The sequence below is a fragment of the Tarenaya hassleriana genome, unplaced genomic scaffold (genome assembly GCF_000463585.1).
Source record: "Tarenaya hassleriana unplaced genomic scaffold, ASM46358v1 Cleome10, whole genome shotgun sequence".
NCBI lineage: Eukaryota > Viridiplantae > Streptophyta > Magnoliopsida > Brassicales > Cleomaceae > Tarenaya > Tarenaya hassleriana.
Window position 1 is genome coordinate 622164 of NW_010960188.1, and position 17474 is coordinate 639637.

Consider the following 17474-nt stretch of genomic DNA (forward strand, 5'->3'; position numbering starts at 1 on the left):
AGCTCATCCACTGAGGATCTTCATGGTCGTAAGGGATTTCCTCGGGATACTCGACAATGTCTGTAAGGAGGTGAAGACGATGCAGGAGAGAACGGTACTGATGGGTTCGGCTAGATCCTTCCGGATATCTGCCACTGCTTCATTGCCGGTCCTTAGCAGGTTCAATGGCAGACAGGAGAGAAGCTCAGCCGAAGATCATAGCTTGTCTCCGTGATGGATGCCCTGAAGCAAGAATATATATACCTTTCGTCTGTCTGAAATCATACACCGATTGTGTCTCGGACAGGAGTTGGGCGGCTGTACAGTTTGTCTTTTAGGGGGACAAGGACCTGCAACAAGTGGAAACAGAGTATGGAGCATATAGAGAGAGTGAGAGCTGATTCAGATTTTGCTACCGAGATGTAGAATGCGTTTATGTGATAGTTCCTTTGTTTTCCCTCCCGAGCGTCCAAAAAGAATAAGGTAACCTTTTTTTTTCTTCTGGTTTGGAATATATAAAATATGTTATATGCAGAGTAATTTTGTTTTAGTTCGATTATTACCACACAAAACAGAGTAATTTTTGTATTAGTTTGATAATAGAAAATCATATTCCATGGGGTAAATGTCCTTTTTTTTTTAAAGTATGTATGGTGGTAGGCGAAAAAGATGCAGTTGTCGGGATCACAGAGATAGATTTTTGATGAGGTACGGGTACGGATACCGAAGAGAAAACTTTTGTCGGTGGACAACCTCTGCCGACCAAACCCGAGGATGAAAAAGAAAAGATCCCTTTATTTCATTTATTTATTCTCTATTTTTATCTTGGGTGGGGGAGGGAGGGGACATTGGATTGGATCACAAAGAGAAGCCGATTCTTGGATGGAACAGAGGTTAGACTGAGGAAGAAGAATCGGAGTGGATGGAGATGCTCCGTTCCCAACATGCTCTGTATCCATGCATATATACACACACACCCATTGGAAATCACCATCAAAGCCACATATGGTTGTGGTGCGGTCGCCAAGTTTGGTTCGGTTGGGTGGTTATGGGCCGTCGTACTCTCTGTTTTTTAAATGGGCCTGCATATCATGAACGCCTTTGGGCTCTTCTTGTTTTCAAGCCCAATGGGCTTATATTTTTCACAAAAAGTTGGAATTGGCGTCGCCCGGACTCGAACCGGAGACCTTCAGTGTGTTAGACTGACGTGATAACCAACTACACCACGACACCCGACATTCAATGGGTTAATATTGTAAGTTACATTGGCGACCTCGTCACTTACCAGTTCTATTTCATGACACAACACAACAGATACCACCACATTTGGTGCAGAAGCGCTGCTTGTGACAAAACCATGCGATTTTAAGATTTGGTTAAACGAAATCAGAGTTGCTCAGAGAACCATTGTCCCATTCTCTCATCAAATAGAAGCGCTGCTGTTCGGATTATAATACGCTGTTAACGACTGTAAAGGCCGGGCTTAATAACCATGGTAAGCTTCGAGTTTGACCCTGTTAATCCTACGGATCAACCTGTTTTTTTCTTTTCGAAACGGGACTTTCAGCATCATGCCGTACTCAGGATACTTGGAAATCCTATCAGTCATCGATAGCGATGCAGTGTAAACAAATATCCGGCGAAAGAAGAAGCAGATATCATCCTAATATCAAGTAACTACTGCCCATGACCAATCCACTGTAATGTACCTAATTTCCGACTGCCAAATTCTAGATTCGTACAAGGGAATTAAACAAATATGTCAAAAGGGTGTAATCATAACCCTCAACAAAGTATATGGAACAGATCAAAATCATTAAACCAGAGATATTCATATAAGGGAAATTCAGACAAAACAGAATAACTTGGGTGGTGTTCCTAATCATCATCGCATGTAGCCTTTAGAACAAAAACAAAACATTCCATTTCCGAATCCGAATCCGAATCCTAAACGCCATCGAAACAAAGTAAAACATAGAACCTCGAAACAAGATCAACCTGGGCAAAGTTTTGTGGATCAGTCCACGCTCTGCATGATATCTTCAGCCGTGAACTTAGTTCCCTTGTCCTTGTCCGCAGCCGCCCGACCCTTTGCCTTGCGCTCCAACAGTGACTTCCTGTCCTTGTCCAGCCTCAGCTTCGTGATCATCACCTTCGACGGGTTCACCCCCACGTTCACCGTTGTCCCGTTCACCTTCTCGCGGGTGATCCGCTCGATGTGAATCACCCATTTGCGGCGGTAAACCTGCACCACCTTACCCTCACGACCCTTGTACGTGCCGCGAACGACCTGGACCTCGTCGTCCTTGCGGATCGGCATAGATCTGACGTTGTATTTCTGACGGAGATCGGCGGAGAGCGGTGAGCTCATCAGGACGCGTCTCACGCTCGACGGAGCCGTGAAGTGAGCCTTCCGGCTCTTCCGGCGAGATGAGCTCACGCGCGGGTTGTACTTCATCTTGGCCGACTTGCTGAGAGACGCTAGGGTTTTTTGTGGCGGAGACCAATGAGATGTGGGTCGAGCTGAGATTATAAGGAACCTCAATACACTAAAAACGGCGCCGTTTTTCTGATGAGGCAGAATTAGGGTTTCCTTGGTCTCCGGCACAAATCTGTAAATAAATGGGCCTGGCCCAATATGAAGAGCCCTTTTTGTAGCCCATATAAATACTTACCAACGACAAATGCTTCATCTTGTGGAGGTAAAAAAAACTCGTGTAGATATCGTTTTTATAGCATTCTTTTCTATTTTCACATGCTTTTTTTTCCCCATCTTGTTTCGCATGATATAACAGATACGCATCTCCACACATATTTCATTCACGGTTTTTGCATTATCTGATATCACAAAAAAAAAAAAAATTACTTTTATCTCGCAATTTTTTTTCTCTACAAATTTATGATTTGTTACAAGTTTACAAATGTTACAGATAAAGGGATGAGGAATCTAGCTCAAATCGGGTTTAAGCAATGGAGCAAGTCCAGACCCTTAGTATCATTGCACAGTGATTAATATAACGATGATTTGGTTAAATTTGAACTGGAAACACAGACCCAGAGACAGCGTTGCTATTAATGAGGTAAATAAGAGAGAGAGCTGTTGGGTGGTCCCTCTACTCGAATCGAAGGGTTATGGAAAGGGAAACGCATTAAAGCACATTCACATGCAAACCCTTTTATAAGTTATAACTTGCCCTCCTCCCATTCTCAAGTTATTATTATTACCCTTCACACCAAAATTTTCCCCTCTCCCATTCTCCAAAATCCTAACCGGCGCATCAAACCCTCCGTTCTTATTCACTGCCCAAACCCCCCAAAAAAGAAGAAATAAAACAATGAAGGGTTGGATGAATTCAGGAGTTGTGAGTACGATCCATGAGGAGGAAGACTACGACTCTTCTTCTTCGTCTTCGCCCCCCCCTTCGTCTCTTTTGGTTCAACGTATCGATATTTCATCTCCTTCCACTCCTCTAAGATCTAGAGTCCAAGAATGGTAACACATTTTTGTCAGTGTGTATATTGCCGTCTTATTATATCTTAATGCATCGATCAAACTTGCATGCATTTTTGTGTTCCTTTTTAAAATTGGGATGTGTTTCTTCATTCAAATGAAGGTCATTGGCTTCTGGTTCTACGCCTGATGCGATTATACATGTCAATGGAACAAGCTTCCGTCTGCACAAGGTATTTTTTTTTTCCTTGTTTGGCTTTGTGTTAGATTGCTGTAGTAGATGATACAAAAACAATCCGTATTCTTGTCGTATTTATACATATAGGTTTTGATTCGAGTGTCCATGCTTTCCCAATTATAACGCTTGGATCCATGATATTCTCGAAATGGGATTTTCATAATTCATGCACACCTACGTTTCGGACCAGTATTCTCAACAGGGTAACGCAAAGTTATGGCCTTTTTCCCCGTATTCAATGCCCATTTACTGCGAACAAAAAAATTTCCAAGGAAATAAACATTTACGGCAAAAAGTTTTGATATTTATTTTTTGTGGGGTTCTTTGCTATCCCTAGGATCCTCTGTCCAAAAGGAGTGGTTATTTAAAACGCCACCTAACGCGCGTCTCCGAATTAACTCTCTCCCCGCCGTTAAACATAACGGCTGATACATTCTCTTTAGTAGCCGATTTCTGTTACGGCGGGCATATCCAGTTAACGCCGTTAAACTTTGCTTCCCTGAGAGTCGCCGCCGAGCTGCTTCAGATGACGGGTACCCACGGAGACGGCCGGGAGAACCTCAGGAAGATAACAGAATCGTACTTCCGGCGAGTCGTCTCCGTGAGCGTCGATCTCACGGGCGTTGTTCTGCGTTCTTGTCTTGCTCTGCTTCCCGAGTCGGAAACGACGGCGCTTTTGGTTGGCCAGTGCATCGAAGCGTTAACCTTGACGGAATACGGAGACGGCATTGATGATTTCCTCGGTGACGCCGTCCAACTTGCAGCCGGCGATTTCGTGATCGTTGCCGAGGCTGGGGGAGCCACGACTTACTATACAGGATCATCGATTCTTACTTGGAGGTAAAGGTTATTTTCGTCATTTGGGAGTTACAGTTGTACACGTGTTGCCTCCTCACTGGGTGTAAATTTGCAGGTGCAAGACGGAAAGATAACGGATAAAGAAAAGGTTCAGGTATGCAGTACAATAGACTGCGGCAAGCTAACGGCGCCGTTACTCCTCCACGCGGTCCAAAACCCGAAAATGCCGCTGAGGTTCATCGTTCGCGCCATGCTTCAGGAGCAGCTCAACACGCGCCACTCGATCCTCGCCGCCGGTGCAGGCGGATGCCGGCAGATCTCCGCCGCGAGAAACTCCACCGTCACGCTCGGCTCGCTCCTCCAGCTTGACTCGGCGGCGCGGCAAACTGCTAGGCTCAAAGCCAAGATGGAATCAACCAGCTCGCGAATCGAGAGCCTGGAGAAAGAGCTCGACGCCATGAGGAAGATCATATCGGAGGAATCCGAGAAACAGAGATCCGATCGGGTAGGTTCGGGTCGATCCGCTAGCTTCCGTTGCGTTATCCGGCCGAGTGAGGGAAAGATCGAGAGAGGGGAGAGAGGATCGGTGTCGTCGCTGAGTACGACGTTCAGAAGGAGAGGCGAGAGCCCGAATGCGATTAAGGGAAGCAGTGGTAGAAAAAATATAGGAAGAAGGCTTATCGAGGGAATAAAAGGTGTTTTCTCGGCATCCAAACAAGCCCCCAAGAAAAACGCCTACGACATTTACGACGGGTTGGATCATTTCGTTTGGATCAGAGACGAAGACGACGACGTAAGTGAAGAAGATTTTCGATCTCGTCGCCTGAAGAATGATAATTCCTACTCGTGATAATCCAAACAAGCCCTTTTGCTATCGATTACCCTTAAAAATTGTTTTGGGATTATGGCTTCAATTCTATTGACTTTGTCTCTCTGATTCAATCTGTCCTCGTTGGCATTGATGAAGAATCTGACATATATCCTAAACCCTAAACCCTAAACACTCGAGGCTTGTTGAGTGTAGCATAAGTTTTGGACATCAGCAAGTTTTCTATCCTCATTCTTTGAAGCTAAGACACAGACTCCATCTCTTCGATCCTTTGATGATCGTTGTTGCGTTCTTGTAACCTCCTGTAAGCAATTATAATGTAAACCCTCGATTCATAACCAACAGATCCGAAACCCTAGATCTTCACTCTCTCATCCATTACTGATCTGCAAGCTGTGGTTTTGCAGATTGTCGTTTCAGGCTTTTATTTAACTGCAACATACCAGAGATCCGCATAAGTACAGAGGTCAGTTGACATACCCGAATAGAAGCATTAGCAATAGAAGCTAATATAACATATGTGCCATATGAGTTCATACCTGCATTTCCCGAGCAACAGAAGGTAACCATTTTTCTCCTCTTACCCTCTTCAGTCCGGCAACTCTCTCCTCCTCTGTTTTGGCTTTCGCTTTTGCAGCTGCCGCTTTAGCTTCTAGTCTAGCCGAGGATTTCCGAGCAGCTTCTCTTGCGGCAGCTAATATGTCTGACCCATCAACAGCTATCGATTTTAGCCGTTTCTTGAACTGCATTAGGCATCATCAAGTGTAAAGTTACCATTACCGACCTTTTTTTTGGCCAAATTCAGGATCAAAAGCAAAAAAATGTCTTTATAGTTTAAACCTCTTTCGAATTCTCATCAACTACCCTGTTGGGGAGTAACTTGGGTTTCTTTTTCGGCCCTTCGATTTCATCTGACAAGACAAACATAGAATAGAAGCACTCAGTTGCTTCACAGACAAAGCATACAAGAAAACACCAGAAGAGAATCCCAGGTTCTGAGAACTCAGTGAAGCCATGACTGACCTAAATGATCAAAGATTATGCCGACAGGAGCACGCTTAAATAACCGTACCCCATTGTCATTCTCAGGTTCGATATCAGAAATACGGAGAGGATCTTTCACAAACTCTAATGTCTTCTCCACCATCTCGTCCAAAACCTTTAGCGCCTGTTTGTAAGCTTTGTCTTAATCAAAGATTATCAACATATAAACAACAATCACATAAAAGAAGAATGACTACTAACACAACGAAATAGAAAATCAACAAGAGCTTCATCTTAATCAACGATTCTTACTCGTAATACAGTTTTACTCAATCTAAAGAAATGTACCATCAGGCCGAGGTACTACGTTAAATTCTGCATCTCCCTGCGCATATATGCAACCTACCTATACATATATACACACACATCTATGCACATGTTTCTGAGTCCAGACATGATCAGGTCTCCTCGACTAAAATAACAACTGACCTTGATCTCTGCGTGGGTTAGCTTCTTCGGTTTGAAGCGATAATCCCCGTCTTCTTCAGATGCTCGAGTGCTTAGCGATTTCGAGTTTCCTTTGGCGCCGAAAACAGTGGTGGCGGCGATTGATTCGATTGCAGCTTTCCACTTTGGGTCTTCTTCTTCTTCATCGCTGCTGCTCTCTCCGCCGCTTCTCCTCCCTCCCATCTCCGCCGTAAAAATAGATCTCTCTCTCTCTCTCGGCGTCTTCGGTTTTCTATTTGGGTAGAAAAAAAAGTTCATTGGGCCTAAGTTTGTTGGCCCAATTGGTTTAAAATGGGCCTTTTCGTATTGTATTATTCGGGTCGGGTTCAACTATGGTCGAATCGGGCCCTACGGTAGTGAAGCTCGGAATTTTGCCTTCTCCAGCCATTGACGAGCCGCAGCGGAGAGGGCGGTGGTCTGGCGTCTCAATTGAATTGAAAAATTTGAAGACTTTAGGGTTTCTGCTGCTAAATTGAACTCAAATCTTTGGCGAACGAGGTCGGAATAGCGCTCAATTCGTTTCGGTTCGATCAGGATTTCGATCATCCAAAGGAAAGCCGAAGAAATTTGAGTAGAAGAAGAGAGAGGAAGCAAGAATGGGGAAAAAGCAGCACAGCAAGGATCGAATGTTCATCACCAAGACCGAGTGGGCGACGGAATGGGGTGGCGCCAAATCCAAAGAGAATCGTACACCCTTCAAGCGCCTTCCGTTCTACTGCTGCGCGTACGTGCTCGTAGACTTACCTATACATGTACATATGTATAGGCTGTCTGTCCTGAGGTTCTTCATCTCGAGTTTGATCCATTTTTTGGCGTTAATAGTGATTTCAATCTGCTTCTGATGCAGGCTTACTTTTCTGCCATTTGAGGATGCTGTCTGCACGATCGACGGGAGTGTTTTCGATGTAATGTGAGTAATCCAGTATAGCTAGATACTCTTTTTTTTTTTTTTCACTTGATCAAGAAGAAACATTTCAAACATTCCATTGTTCAACTTTTTTTGTTTTTGTTTTGGTATAATTCGTTTGCTCTCTAAGCTAGTTTACATGCTTGATTGACTTGGAGGTCATGATTCGATGGTGATATCGAGATTTTTCTTATCCGTGTCTGACTTTGGAGTTGCCTGCTTTATTTGCAGGAGCATAGTGCCTTATATTAGGAAGTATGGAAGGCATCCAGTTACGGGAGCTCCTTTGAAGCAAGATGATCTGATCCCTCTCACCTTCCACAAGAATGCTGATGGTTGTTCTTTCTTTTCTCTACTCTACTTTTTTTCTTTCCTTAAAAGTGCCATTTGATGTTTTTACTTGATAGTTAGTCTGCTTACATTGTGGAACCTTTGAAATGTGAAATGATTGAGTTCGTTTTTAGTTTTCTTTCGGTGTTTCGATGATACTTGACTTTCTGTTTAATGTTGTGAGGATGTTTTTTTGTCCAATTTCTGCACCTTCTGGTTCTATTTTATCATTGTCTTTCAGATATGCTGAAACTTGTGTGCATTGCTGTTGTAGGAGAGTACCACTGCCCCGTGCTGAACAAGGTTTTTACCGAATTTACCCATATAGTTGCTGTGAAGACTACAGGAAATGTATTCTGCTACGAGGTCCGTGTTCTTAGCATATTAGAGTTACTCCTTTTTTCGTATTAGTTGTAACACTTATCTTGGTGCCATTGTTTGTATTTTTGTTTTATCCTTAGGCTATAAAGGAATTAAATATCAAGACCAAGAACTGGAAGGAGCTCCTAACAGATGAACCATTCTCGAAAGAGGACCTTATAACAATTCAGGTATCCATTTCCCCTTTATCCGGTGACTTGAATGGGCCTCACACGCTCCTACAATGCTTTGAATGCTTTACGTTGTGTTGTTTGAAGCATCTGTCGCATTGGTGGTGTGGGTATAACTTAACAGTCTTTCGGGATGTTTGCAGAATCCTAATGCTCTTGACTCTAAGGTGACAGTAGAGTTTGATCATGTAAAGAAAGGCCTGAAGGTTGATGATGAAGGTGTCACTCTCTTCTTATTCATATGAGAAAAGAAAGCTTCTGATTTACATGTATCCCCACCTCCAACCTTGCAATACATCATGATACATATTGAAATGAATACATTATTTTCTCTGTTTTGCAGAATTGAAGAAGATTAGCTCAGATCCAGCTCACAATATAAACGTGTCTGGAGATATCAAACAGATGCTTGCAGAGCTTGGAACAGAAAAAGCCAAGGAGATTGCTTCACTTGGTGGAGGTGGAAACAAGGCACGTAGTGAACGGGCTGCTGCTATCGCTGCCATTTTAGCAGCAAGATCTAAAATTAAAGAGGATTCAAAGACGGGTTCCAATGGAGAGCCTAAACCCAAGCAGGCATATAGTATCGTGGATGCTGCATCTGCCTCAGTGCATGGAAGAAGTGCTGCTGCAGCCAAAGCTGCTTCAAGTGATAAAACTGCTGCAAGAATAGCCATGCATATGGCTGGGGAGAGGGCACCTGTTAATGCTAAAATGGTTAGTTTCTCTTGCTCAAGACTCTCTTTTAAAGAATGCAATGTGTGTATGTTCAAGAGACATTTAGTCATGCAAGAGGCATTACACTACTGCCGAGTTACAGTTGTATTGGTTTAGAACATGCATTTGATTGGATAAATCGATTGAGCTAATGAGTTTTAAATGTTGATTTCAGGTGAAGAGTCGTTTTTCATCTGGTGCTGCTTCTCGGTCATTCACTTCCACTGCTTTTGATCCTGTAACTGAAAATGAATTTGAATATGTGAAAGTCGAGAAAAATCCCAAGAAGAAGGGGTATGTTCAGCTTCACACAACACATGGTGATTTGAACATCGAGCTTCATTGTGATATAACTCCTAGGGCATGTGAAAATTTCATCACTTTGTGTGAACGCGGTTACTACAATGGGTTGATCTTTCACAGAAACATCAGGTACCGTTATTCTTTGCAGAAGCGTTTTCTTTTTCCATCACCTTATCGAGTTATATGGCTTTTATAACTCTGGCCTTTGATCTTCTGCTAGGAACTTTATGATTCAAGGTGGTGATCCAACTGGCACCGGAAGAGGAGGCGAGTCCATATGGGGAAAGCCATTCAAAGATGAGCTTAACTCTAAGTTACTTCACTCGGGGAGAGGCGTTGTTAGTATGGCGAACAGTGGGCCTCACACAAATGGTTCCCAGTTTTTCATACTATACAAATCAGCAACGCATCTAAACTACAAGCACACAGTATTTGGCGGAGTGGTTGGTGGATTAGCTACCCTTGCTGAAATGGAGAAAGTACCTGTAGACGACGATGACCGACCTCTGGTACATTTTCTTTGAGGAGTTACCTTCTGATTAGCAGAATTTTATATTCCATGCGAGTTTGGTGGCTAAACCATATCTTCGGTTCTCTAATCTCTCCAGGAGGAAATCAAGATAATTAACGTTACCGTGTTTGTGAACCCATACATGGAACCGGATGAAGAAGGGGAAGAAGAGAAAGCCGAGGAGGAGGAGAAGAACAAGGAGGATGAAGATAAGGTTAGAGCTTTCCTTCTCATGCAATAGATTCTGTCTCCTTTGTTGTTTACTTATATTTGGGGTTTTCAGGACAAAATCGGATCGTGGTACAGCAACCCTGGAACAGGAGCGACAGAAGGCGGTGCTGTTGGAAGTGGCGGTGTCGGAAAATACTTAAAGGCAAAGAACAGTCAAGACAGTGATCCTGCAACTAATGGAGTGCCAAAGAAAAGGAAAACTACTGCTTCAGCTGGAGGGTTCAAAGACTTTTCTGGCTGGTGAGAGAGAGACGTCTCTTTTGCCATTTTGTAGAATATTCATCGTTTCTCTATCAAACCTTGTAGAAATTCCCAAATGTATGGGAAAGTCCTTGAATTTGTTGATGTCTGATAAAAAAACCTAACACTAGAAACGTTATATTAGACCAAGAAAGGCCTAAAATTCACAGACAGAATCTTCCCTTTTCTCATTGCATCAAATTTTCTAGTTTGGTAAACTGGTAACCGCAAAAGGTATTCAGTCAGAACTCATCGTATAAACCTCCAAACTCTAACTCTGAAATGTAAGCTGTAGACCGAAACAAAGCACAAGAACAGCAACAACAACAATAGACAATACAAGAAGACCAAGAGGACAGCTACAGTACCGGCAGAAAAAGAAAACCACTTTCTGGTTTTGCTGTTCGTTCAAGGAGAGCATCTTCCACCATTATAGAAGCCGCCATCTCCTGTGCCAGTATATCGACACTCTTGACCACAACGGGAACCCGGAATTCAGCTTCAGAGGATGATCAGACGGTCCACCCACAATCAACGGTAGCCACACGTATCTTGAATCCCGTAATTCAGCCTGGTTCCACCTATCCGCCATGAATATAAACATGCCCGGTACACCTGGCAGCGGTATCACGTACGAGCTCTGTGCAAAGAACGTGGTCAATCGGAAAATCTTGTTGCCGCCTATACAAGGGTTGCCCAGTGTCTCCCATGGTCCCATTATGGACTCGGCGGCATGAGCCAGGGCTTCATTCGGTGCCCAGCCAGTGCAGCCCGATGTGATCATGTAGTACGTGCCCTGGTGCTTGAACAAGGCCGGAGCTTCTCTGTGCTGTCTCACCATTATTCTCTCCATTACTGGCTTCACATCAAGGTAATTATCGGTGAGGGGGCCAATATGAAGAACACCGTTTTCCTCAGACGAGTATATTAGATAGGCAACTCCGTCATCGTCCTTGAAGACTGTCATGTCCCTGCTGTCAAACCCGTGTGGGCGTTTGCTGTACAAATAGTTAAAGGGTCCTGCTGGGTGATCGCTTATGGCCACACCAACTGAAGCTTTAGTGTAGTTTGCATCATCGATATGCATCCACATCACATATTTCCGTGTCTTCTCATTGTAAATCACTTTTGGTCGTTCTAAGACGTTGGATTTATGTAGATCGTGAGTCTTGTTCGTTTCTTCTGCTGATAGTACAATTCCTTCTTTCTTCCATGACCACAAGTCTTTTGAAGAATAGCAGCCCACTCCTATGACATCCACCTGAAACATTTACCCAAATGAATGATCTCATAATTTCAGGACATATTGACATTCTAAGCAACTCTTATCAAGGAGTTGATGCTTAGATCCTTTGAGACAAAAACTATAAGTCATGAGCCTTAGAGCAACAAACTGCCGAGATGATATACTTACCCGGGCTGGCCCTTTCTTGTGAGCATGATAGGTCAGTCCATCTTTATATTCTCCGTACCAGTAGTAGGTTTTAGATCTCTCATCATACAAAATCCCTCCTCCATGGGCTTGAATAGGAACTCCTTCAGTATCCAACCAAATTTTACCCGGGGAGTAATAGAAGGTATTGTTACCCATATTCTTGGTGGGGTCAACAGCCGTTTTCATACCCGGAAAGAAAACATGATGAATCTGCGAATTTTCGTCAAGAAACTCCTCAACCAAAGGTGCCAGACGTTTTGTTTTCCGTTTAGTTGCATGTTGGGAGCGCTTCCTAGTTGGCGGCATTTGAATGTTCTCTTCTTCCACCCGCTCAAGTTCACGAACCACAGGATGATGAATCAGCAATGCAGAAGAAATTTCCCGGCTTATGCTATCTTTTCTGCTATAGAGAGTGACAAGATGGATAAAGAGGAGAAACCCTACAACTGTCCATACTACAGCAGGGGGTGAACATCGGCTGCCTGGATTATCGCAACACAAAGATGTTGGTTTCTTGATGTGTTTGTTCCTCATCCTCAGTTCGTGTTCGTCTTTCTCTCTTCCAAAATATTATCTCCAAGAAGATGCTGTAACAAACAATATGAAACCTACGTAGATCCAACAAACCCGACAGAACATAAGCATCTAACTAGAAACCTCAGGTTGAAGAAACAGTCTACCGAAGAGAAAAGAGCAATGTTAAGAACTCTGATCACTAGACATATAGCTACAGAGTATGACCTAACACCATTTTCTGAGTGCTCAATTCCCTCATCCCATCACAGAGTATGACCTAGGACTGATCAAAGTTCCACATAATGTATTAAAGAGATCAAATTTAGAAGCTAGATGAGATTGTTCTTAGTTCGTTTACAGATAAAACCCGGATTTCATGTAATTCGGATTGTCAAGGACAATCACAAATGAGTACTCATCCATCAAGCGAGCTGATCAGCAAAACATGAGATCATTGCCCCATACCAGATTCAACACCCACACCCACAAGAAATAGAAACAGAACCCTAAATGCAGCCAAATTCTTCAGAGAAAAAAAAAACAGAGAATCAGGGGAGAGAACCTTGATGACCTTACCTGAAAACCCCCGGTACCCCGTTGACTGACCGGAGCGGAATTTCCCGACATGTAAATATCTCAGACCGAATTCGACTGTTCAAGTTACCCGTGAAGCAGATAGTCCGAGAAAACACCAAATTCGGCAATATTCAGACACTCTCCAGCAGAAGCTCGATCGGGAGAAGAGATCACGGAGAAAAATCCAAAACCCAGAATTTGATGGGGGAGATGGATAGATGGGTTGGTGACGTCAGGTTCAGATGGATCTATCACGGAGAGAAAGAGAGAGTCTTGATGATTCCGACGTTTGACCAGAGACGACCCCGATAATCCTCGTCTCGGTCGATGAGTGTTATGAACTAATCACCATCATTAATGAGATGGTTCCTTTAGTTTACTTCTCCATCAGTGCCAATTAATGACTTAATTTTTAAGATTTTGTTTTTTTGCTAATCCAAATGCAACCACTGAGACTCTGACAGCTGGATGCCAACTTTAAGATTCGCGTGTAAATCTTTATGTTTTATGTATGAAGCAATCTTACAATTCTCCTATGCAATAAGGTGTTTAAAATTTAAATTATAGTCAGATCGTGTATTAACTGCATGATAGCTCATGGGCTTGCGTAGTTGACAAACACTTTCTTCACCTTTTCCGAAAGAGAAACTTATTGTTCTTATTCATAAATGCTTGAAAAAATGTTGTATATATATACATCCCGTTTTGCCCAATGAAAATGCTCTCACTTATATTTGTATACTAAAAGACAAAAAAAAGAACAAGCCGACCATTATTGTATACACTCTTTATGAACTCTGTTGTTCTCTGTCACCAACTCCATGGGCTTGAGAAGAAGTGGGTCTGATTGAAAACCAAGAAAAGCTCTTCCCTTTTTCTTGGAAAGATTTTGCAACACAGAGCAAGACAAGGACCACCATGAGAACCGAGAGAGTGACCATGAAGGCCCATAACCGATACATTGAAGCCCTAAAAGGATGGCACTGGTCCGAGACAATAGCCGAGAACGTGTCTTTGATGATGAGGCATCGAGTCAGGCCCTGCAGATCGGGAAAGATATCGAGCATCCCTTGAACCGCGTTGCTGTAAGCCCAGGCCTTTCGGTATGAAGCTTCCGGGACGAATTTTCCGTTGGTTCTGCAGGTTTCCGGTGGGTCACCGGCATGGCATGTGAATCTGCCAAGAATCTGAAAGTGAAATGAGATTAAAGCTGACTTGACTGGTAATCAAATTCAAAACTAGGACTAATCAAAACTTACATTTGGAAATTCACCAATTGGAATGGCGCCAATGGGGCAATCCTGAGGTATGTAGGTGTAGTTTTGTGTCCCAAGAAATGGATCGCATATAAGTCCGGATTCTGGCAAAACAGTGTCCTGGTCGTGTAATGCATAGGAGCGCATGGTCTCTGCTATTTTCGAGTTTAGCTGAAAGAAACAGCGGAAGTAGAAAAAGGCATCTTGTTGAGAAACAGCCGGAATTCTTGATTTCTTGACTATGGTTGTTTAGATCACTTACCTCACTGATGAAGTTATGGATGGCCAGACTGATATCCTCCAGGGTTTTATCTGAGTGAAGACGGTCCATGCAGGGCAGGATAGAACTTAGAGTGTTATTTTGCGGGTTTTGCATGAACCCTTTGATTGTTAAACAAACATCATCCGAAAAACTGCAACCCAGAAGTTTGCAACAAAAGTCAGAACAAAGCGGAAGAAAAGAATGGGGAGATCATGATGGTAAGAACTAAACAAACACAGGGTGCTGTGTTGGTTTCTTACGTGTGAAGAAAAAAATCGAAGCCGGTGAGAACCCAGAAAAGTGTTGTCAAGATCCAGCAGAAAAATATGAAACTACAAGAGCAAGACAGAATCAAACCATAAACCTCAGAATCCAGGTCAGGTTTCAAGAAAATGAACAAAAGATTCAACAGAGTATGGCTTACATGATGAAGCCGGGGTGCCAATGAAGCAAAAGGAGAGCTGATGATACAAAGCAGAGATCCATTCGTCAGTCCAACAAACTTAAAATTACAAACCCATCTAAAATAATCTCTGTTAAAGACAAATGAGAACATGGGCAAGAATAATATCATCCCAGAAGTTCATCCATTTTCAGATGAAAAGTCTGAAGCAAGATCGAAGAACGTCTTCCTCCATTAATCAGAATCTCATAACAATATGAACTAATCCGTCATCATTATGTACAACGATCAATCTCCTAATTGTTCGGACAAAGTTCACTCACCAAATGTCAGAAACAGCAAGAACAAGTTGATCGATGCAACCATCAGATGCGATGCATACCTGAAAGACAACGAAACGATGCACCAAATATCAGGAATCCACATAAGATATTTTGGGATCGAATCGATAAAAACCCACAACTCAGAAAGAATTCTCACGAAGTCTGGATGGCGAGATTGATCGATCGTTTGTTTTCATGGACGAATCGCTGGATAATGCGAGATTCCTTGGCGAGGCGGTGGGTGGTGATGTTAAGGAGCTTAGTCGTCTGCTGATCGTACGGAAGCAAAAGGTACTGAATCTTAGTCATGGATTCGACGACCGTACCGATGGTCCGGTGGACATCTTCTCCGGCATTGGCAATGGTGTTTTCCAGTTTCTGCAATCTGCTTCGGGAGCTCTGGTTCGCCGCTATCACCATCCCCGTCGCCGCCCTTTTCCATTTTCCCAAAATTAAAAAATAAAATCAAAACCCTAGAATTCACGTACGAAAAAGGGAGTGCATTTTTTTTTTAAAAAAAATTGTATAAGAAGACATACATGGAGAGCAAAACAAAGAGTAGGACGAGTGAGAACAAGGGAACGTAGCAGTGGTCTAGACGGCGGCGCGTGGACTGAAGCACGGAAGCCACGCGCCCCCTGGTGACGTTGAATGCCAATAAAAGTCCAAAACAGACGCCGGAGAGACTCCATACTCCGGCGACGACGTAGCCGTGAACTCCTGTAAACGCCGCAGACTGAAATTTCGTCAAAAATTAAAATCCAAAATTACAAAATTATCCTCCAACAGATATGACTAGTCGTGGTCTTTAACTGTAATGGGCCCAGTTTTTAGGCCCATATTCACGAAGGATTTTTTACCGCGCATCTTATTGTAGATTTTTGTTATAGAGAGTTAATAAACCGAATTTCAACCAAATAAAACATATTCAATTCAATTCGATATAAAGATATAATGTTTATATTTTTTGGAAAAATAAAATAAATTTGAATCGAATCGAACAAAGAAGTAAATAAATATTAAAAAAATCAAAATTTTAAAGTGAATATTATATCGATAAAAACGGAATTCGAACAAAATCAAATTTAGTATAAAAACCGAATAGTTATAATTATTTTTTAATATATAACCAAAAACCCGAAATGGCCATGATATGATATAATGCAAGTATAACGTAAACTTCTTGACAACACGAATACATCGGTAGTTGATACAAACGTGTGAAAAATGTGTTTAATATTGAAGGCAATTGGGATAAACCCATGTCTGCATGGCCATGATATGATTATATAAACGATACAATTGTCGTATATATAGTATTTTCTGTGCGTAAATTCAAGCTTGGAATGAAACGAATCCAAACAATATATATATATATATATATATATATATATAGAGGATGATAAGATAATATGCAGATGGAAGACGGGGGAGGACAGATCAAAGGGAGAGTATATACTTACAGACCAGTAATGTTTGTTTCGAACATCAAATCCTCCATTGTAGTACCTGAAGCTCTTCAGAGGATCACGCCTCCTATTCCTCTCATCATCTCCGCCGTCCGATGATCCAAGGACCGGAGAGATCACAGCAGCCGTTAAAACGAGAAGCAGGACAATACGAGACACAGCTCCGGTGCCCAGACCGAACATCATCGATTTTGTGGTGCCGAGGCTGTAAGAAAATCATCGTTGGGTTTTTTCTCTCTGTTTTCAGGGGCTTTTTTTGGGTATTTTTTTAAATGAATGCATGGCTTAGTGACCAAGGCAAGGATAGCTTGTGTCTATTGTTCATAAAAGAGCATTTTTATTTTATTTATATTTTTTTTTGTTACGTTGAAGAAAGAAGAACGGCTTAGAGAGAGAAACGTATCTGCTGCCGATTTTTCTGGGTTTCAAGTTTTGACCTTTCGCCTTTTTTTTTTTTTATTACCGAAAGGGAGGGAGAAAAAAACCCAAATATACATCGGCCATCTTTTTTGGTCTAAATTAGACCAACATTTACAAAACCCGTGTATTCTTATTTAACATTAATAAAAAAATTTACTAAAAATAATGACATTCACAACTTAATATCACAGAATATTCTGTAACAAAGTCCCTTTTTCCCCGATTGTGAGTTCAGCAG

General features: G+C 42.4%; 7 protein-coding genes and 1 non-coding gene across 8 annotated transcripts in view; 3 read left to right on the forward strand and 5 right to left on the reverse strand.

Moving 5' to 3' along the window:
* The window catches only part of LOC104827580 (formin-like protein 6), a 3859-nt gene extending 3254 nt beyond the window's left edge, over positions 1 to 605 (forward strand). The window contains 1 exon segment of the mRNA XM_010560774.1: positions 1 to 605. This exon segment is cut by the window's left edge and continues 11 nt beyond it. Within this exon segment, the coding sequence (XP_010559076.1) occupies positions 1 to 214 (214 nt within the window). The 3' untranslated portion in view covers positions 215 to 605.
* Positions 606 to 1138: 533 nt separating this feature from the next.
* Positions 1139 to 1212, reverse strand: TRNAV-AAC. Its single transcript has one exon. It is a non-coding gene; the product is annotated as a tRNA-Val (tRNA).
* A 565-nt stretch (positions 1213 to 1777) lies between these two features.
* LOC104827589 (60S ribosomal protein L26-1-like) lies at positions 1778 to 2501 on the reverse strand. The gene has a single exon (XM_010560786.2). The coding sequence runs from the start codon at positions 2435 to 2437 to the stop codon at positions 1997 to 1999; it is 441 nt and encodes a 146-aa protein (XP_010559088.1). The 5' UTR covers positions 2438 to 2501; the 3' UTR covers positions 1778 to 1996.
* A 678-nt stretch (positions 2502 to 3179) lies between these two features.
* Positions 3180 to 5380, forward strand: LOC104827609 (BTB/POZ domain-containing protein At3g49900-like). The gene is given in 5 exon segments (XM_010560806.1): positions 3180 to 3472; positions 3594 to 3663; positions 4006 to 4459; positions 4462 to 4508; positions 4582 to 5380. Coding segments are annotated over 5 exon segments (1464 nt in total). The 5' UTR covers positions 3180 to 3314; the 3' UTR covers positions 5317 to 5380.
* LOC104827599 lies at positions 5314 to 6994 on the reverse strand. The gene is made up of 5 exons (XM_010560797.1): positions 6769 to 6994; positions 6319 to 6463; positions 6136 to 6206; positions 5835 to 6038; positions 5314 to 5727 (listed from the first exon to the last, which is right to left on the reverse strand). The coding sequence occupies exons 1-5, from the start codon at positions 6967 to 6969 to the stop codon at positions 5674 to 5676; spliced, it is 675 nt and encodes a 224-aa protein (XP_010559099.1). The 5' UTR covers positions 6970 to 6994; the 3' UTR covers positions 5314 to 5673.
* Positions 6995 to 7165: 171 nt separating this feature from the next.
* On the forward strand, positions 7166 to 10752 carry LOC104827618 (peptidyl-prolyl cis-trans isomerase CYP65). The gene is made up of 11 exons (XM_010560818.1): positions 7166 to 7510; positions 7634 to 7696; positions 7925 to 8028; positions 8298 to 8389; positions 8485 to 8574; positions 8718 to 8793; positions 8918 to 9291; positions 9467 to 9723; positions 9815 to 10103; positions 10203 to 10319; positions 10389 to 10752. Exons 1-11 carry the CDS (start codon positions 7383 to 7385, stop codon positions 10578 to 10580), a joined length of 1782 nt encoding a protein of 593 aa, XP_010559120.1. The 5' UTR covers positions 7166 to 7382; the 3' UTR covers positions 10581 to 10752.
* A 61-nt stretch (positions 10753 to 10813) lies between these two features.
* LOC104827628 lies at positions 10814 to 13458 on the reverse strand. Its single transcript, XM_010560830.2, has 3 exons — positions 13104 to 13458; positions 11991 to 12619; positions 10814 to 11837 (listed from the first exon to the last, which is right to left on the reverse strand). Exons 2-3 carry the CDS (start codon positions 12543 to 12545, stop codon positions 11007 to 11009), a joined length of 1386 nt encoding a protein of 461 aa, XP_010559132.1. The 5' UTR covers positions 12546 to 12619; positions 13104 to 13458; the 3' UTR covers positions 10814 to 11006.
* A 305-nt stretch (positions 13459 to 13763) lies between these two features.
* LOC104827634 lies at positions 13764 to 17162 on the reverse strand. Its single transcript, XM_010560842.1, has 9 exons — positions 16811 to 17162; positions 15887 to 16083; positions 15505 to 15780; positions 15348 to 15406; positions 15046 to 15082; positions 14882 to 14953; positions 14622 to 14772; positions 14363 to 14530; positions 13764 to 14290 (listed from the first exon to the last, which is right to left on the reverse strand). Exons 1-9 carry the CDS (start codon positions 17000 to 17002, stop codon positions 13892 to 13894), a joined length of 1551 nt encoding a protein of 516 aa, XP_010559144.1. The 5' UTR covers positions 17003 to 17162; the 3' UTR covers positions 13764 to 13891.
* Between the last annotated feature and the right edge of the window lie 312 nt (positions 17163 to 17474).